This window comes from Rousettus aegyptiacus, unplaced genomic scaffold (assembly GCF_014176215.1).
Source record: "Rousettus aegyptiacus isolate mRouAeg1 unplaced genomic scaffold, mRouAeg1.p scaffold_m13_p_1, whole genome shotgun sequence".
NCBI lineage: Eukaryota > Metazoa > Chordata > Mammalia > Chiroptera > Pteropodidae > Rousettus > Rousettus aegyptiacus.
In genome coordinates this window covers 13142749-13145725 of record NW_023416284.1, presented here as the reverse complement: position 1 = coordinate 13145725, position 2977 = coordinate 13142749, and the positions used below count along the sequence as shown (strand labels likewise).

Sequence of the window (2977 nt, the reverse complement as noted above, 5' to 3'; positions counted from 1 at the left end):
CCGAGGCAAGTCATGTCATCTCTCTGAGCCTCAGTTTTCCCAAACTACAATCTTGATTTGTTGGGAGAATTACATGTAAGACACAAGCAGAAAGTGGGCTCAGAGAGTGCACTGAGTACTGCATTGCTTCTAAGATATATTTTTCAGTATCAAGATACATCTTGTAGTTGATGATTAGCTATTTGCTATTACCTTGAAAGGGCTGTCTCAGTGCTTGGAATTTCACCATTAGTGATTCAGTCCTTGGCCTTTGTGGTCTTCTGGAGACCCTGCTTAAAGGGTGAATAGGAATTTCAAAATGTAGGTTAGAGCTAAAGGAAAAGAGAGACTGCCCCATTTTTTCTAGGGAGTGTCCTGGCCTAGGTCATTCTCAGAATCTTACCTTCCTCCCCATTTCTTGCCATTCTCTTTGTGCTTCCTGAAAAATAAGGTGTCTGTTTTCCAGTCTAAAAATCCCTGGGCCTAGGAAGAAGATGGGGAGAGAGAAAAGGATGGTGCTGACTCTCTGGAGGCAGAGGGAACATCTGGAGAGAAATCCTGGAGGGAGGTGGCAGGGAGCCAAGGAAAGCTGATGCAACTGTCTCCTTACCCAGGTAACCAGCCTCCAGGTGAGCTCACAGCAGTTCAGTGCCACGAAGCTTTATCCACACAGCCTGGACAATGTCTAGACGCCAGGTGAGCCATCCCAACACTTACAGCCGCTTGAACCATCCCAAAGTGTCCTTTCCAGCCCAGACATCAGGCTGGTCCCACTGCCCCAATGTGACCAGGGCTAACAACTTTAAACGCCCCCACACTCCAAGCGCCTCGGAGTTTAGCAACTGCAGCAGCCCTTCGGAGCAGTCTGACAGCCCCAGCTCCCCCAACTTTCCAGTGAGGAATATCTGCATGGGCCGGCCATACAACTCCAAGTGCGTAGAGTCAAGCCACCTGGCGAACCAGCCCAAGTTTGCCAAAAAGCCCACTTGGCATAGCAGCCCCCACTGCTTGCTTTGCACAGATCATCCCTCGGGCTCCTCTGGCCCCACCTTCCTGGACCAACTCATCAAAGGCATCAACTACCTTGACAGATCCACCAATGCCTTCTACAACAACTACCCTAAATCACTGAGCCTACCGAGGCTTGCAGCCAACTACCTAGAACGTGCTGCCAACTCCATCCACCTGGACCAACCAGACCACTCCTTCACTCGCAGTTACTCCAACCCCAGGAACAGCATGGCTGCCTCTGACAATGGCAGCACCTGCATGGTGCCACACACCAGGGGAGTCAATGCTACAGATGAGTCCATCAACATGAGTTGCCCACGCCGGCTTCATGGCCGGAATCTCACTCCCATGCTGCCTCATAGGCAAGGGATAAAGTTGCCCGAGCTCCCTTTGTTTGGCAACGGGATCTTTTCTTTAGGTCGTCTGCCCAGGATCTGGGACGCGATCCGCTCGGGCTGGAATACCCCTGAGCCCATCTCCAAACCCAGTCACTGGTGGTGACATCAACACCAACCATGAAGTAGACTCATGTCCATCAGTCTGCAGGTGTGGAAAATAAATTGTCTGTGGCAAAATGCTCCTTCAAAGATTCTGTTGAGGGGAAATGGCCATTTAGGTTGGAGGTTATAAATTCAAGGACCTACAGGCCTGGGCAGTTAAAAATTAATGGGCGAATTGGTGGTAGTAGGGAGAGGCAGACACTGTGTCTGAGTGGAGAGGGAATACCTGGTCTAAACCCAGCTCTCAAATGAGTTGTCACCTTTTCTTGAAAAGCCAGGAATCTGAGTTTTATATGTTAGCAACAGATTCGAAAATATCATAATGCTCTGTGGGCTGAACAAAAATACTTGCTAGCTGGATGTGAAGCCCTCAGGTCTCAGTTTGGAATCTCCGGGTTTCACCTTGTATGGACCACTGGGGACATTCCTAGCCTCCCTTATCTTCGGTTTCCCCATATGAAGAAATAGGCTAGCTGTTAATACCCAATCCCTATCCGCACCCTTCTTCTTCCAGGCTCGTGGTCGATTTTAGCACGGCCACATGCGAGCAGAAAGGTAGCATCATAATGATGATAGTAAACTAATAAAGAGCACTTATATGTGGCAGGCACTGTTCTAAGTGCTTTACACATTTATTCTTGTAAAGATGTGGTTTTGATGACCAAGACCTAAGGTGGATGTAGAGAAAACTTTAAGACGACTAGTGTGAGATGCATTGGAACAGGCAACTGGGGATAGCAACAGATGGAAGAATGGCCCTTCCTGGAAAATCTCTGAAAAGAATGGTTTTGTCCAAGCCAGGCGACGGCTGGAGGATCAGAATGAGGTGGTCCTGCACTTCTTTCCGGGAATGTTTGGGGAAATGTTGCTGGGCCACTGGGGGCTCCAAACCTTCAGACTCAACTGATTTGGGTGCTGAGAAATTGGGCCCCACAAGGTACCCAGGTATCTACTATCCCACTGATGACTCTGGAGACCAGGATTTCAGCCTAGTTCTGCTACTCTCCTGCCTTGAGAGCTCAGGCGTATCGTTTCCCCTCCCTAGTCCTATTTCCGCTTCTCTAACATAAGTGGGGTAGCTTTGATGATCTCCTGAATCCTGAGTCATCTTCCTGGGCTACCCAGAGGCCATTTCAGGCCTCAGGGCCTATTTCTGTGCAGCTCTGGACTTCAGGCCCAGTCCTTTCTGGCTGGAGCTTTTCTGTCTTGAAAATATGGGAGCCAATAGCAGCTCAGAATGTGGAATGTGACTGACCTTGAAATAATGCAGAACCTGGAGGTCTATAAGATTCCACGGCTCTTGGAGGAGGTGGCTTGCTGTGGCCTAGCAGAGACCTGAATATCTCTATCATGAGATCACTGCAATGGTCCTAGGGTAGGAGGAAAGAAAGGGGTACTGACCTCCCAGCCCATTGAATTCACCTTCATTTCTATTCCATCTCTTGGAGCCCAAAGCTCGGCAGGCACTCTCTCCTTTCTCTGTCTCT

The 2977-nt window shown here is 49.3% G+C and overlaps 1 protein-coding gene across 1 annotated transcript; it reads left to right on the top strand.

The window, feature by feature from the left end:
* The first annotated feature begins 603 nt into the window (after positions 1-603).
* LOC107513035 lies at positions 604-1836 on the top strand. The gene has a single exon (XM_016149184.2). The coding sequence runs from the start codon at positions 661-663 to the stop codon at positions 1489-1491; it is 831 nt and encodes a 276-aa protein (XP_016004670.2). The 5' UTR covers positions 604-660; the 3' UTR covers positions 1492-1836.
* Positions 1837-2977: the final 1141 nt, after the last annotated feature.

Excerpts from the sequence above, each read along its gene's own strand:
- LOC107513035 (XM_016149184.2), top strand. The coding sequence starts at position 661 with ATGTCTAGACGCCAGGTGAGCCATCCCAACACTTACAGCCGCTTGAAC.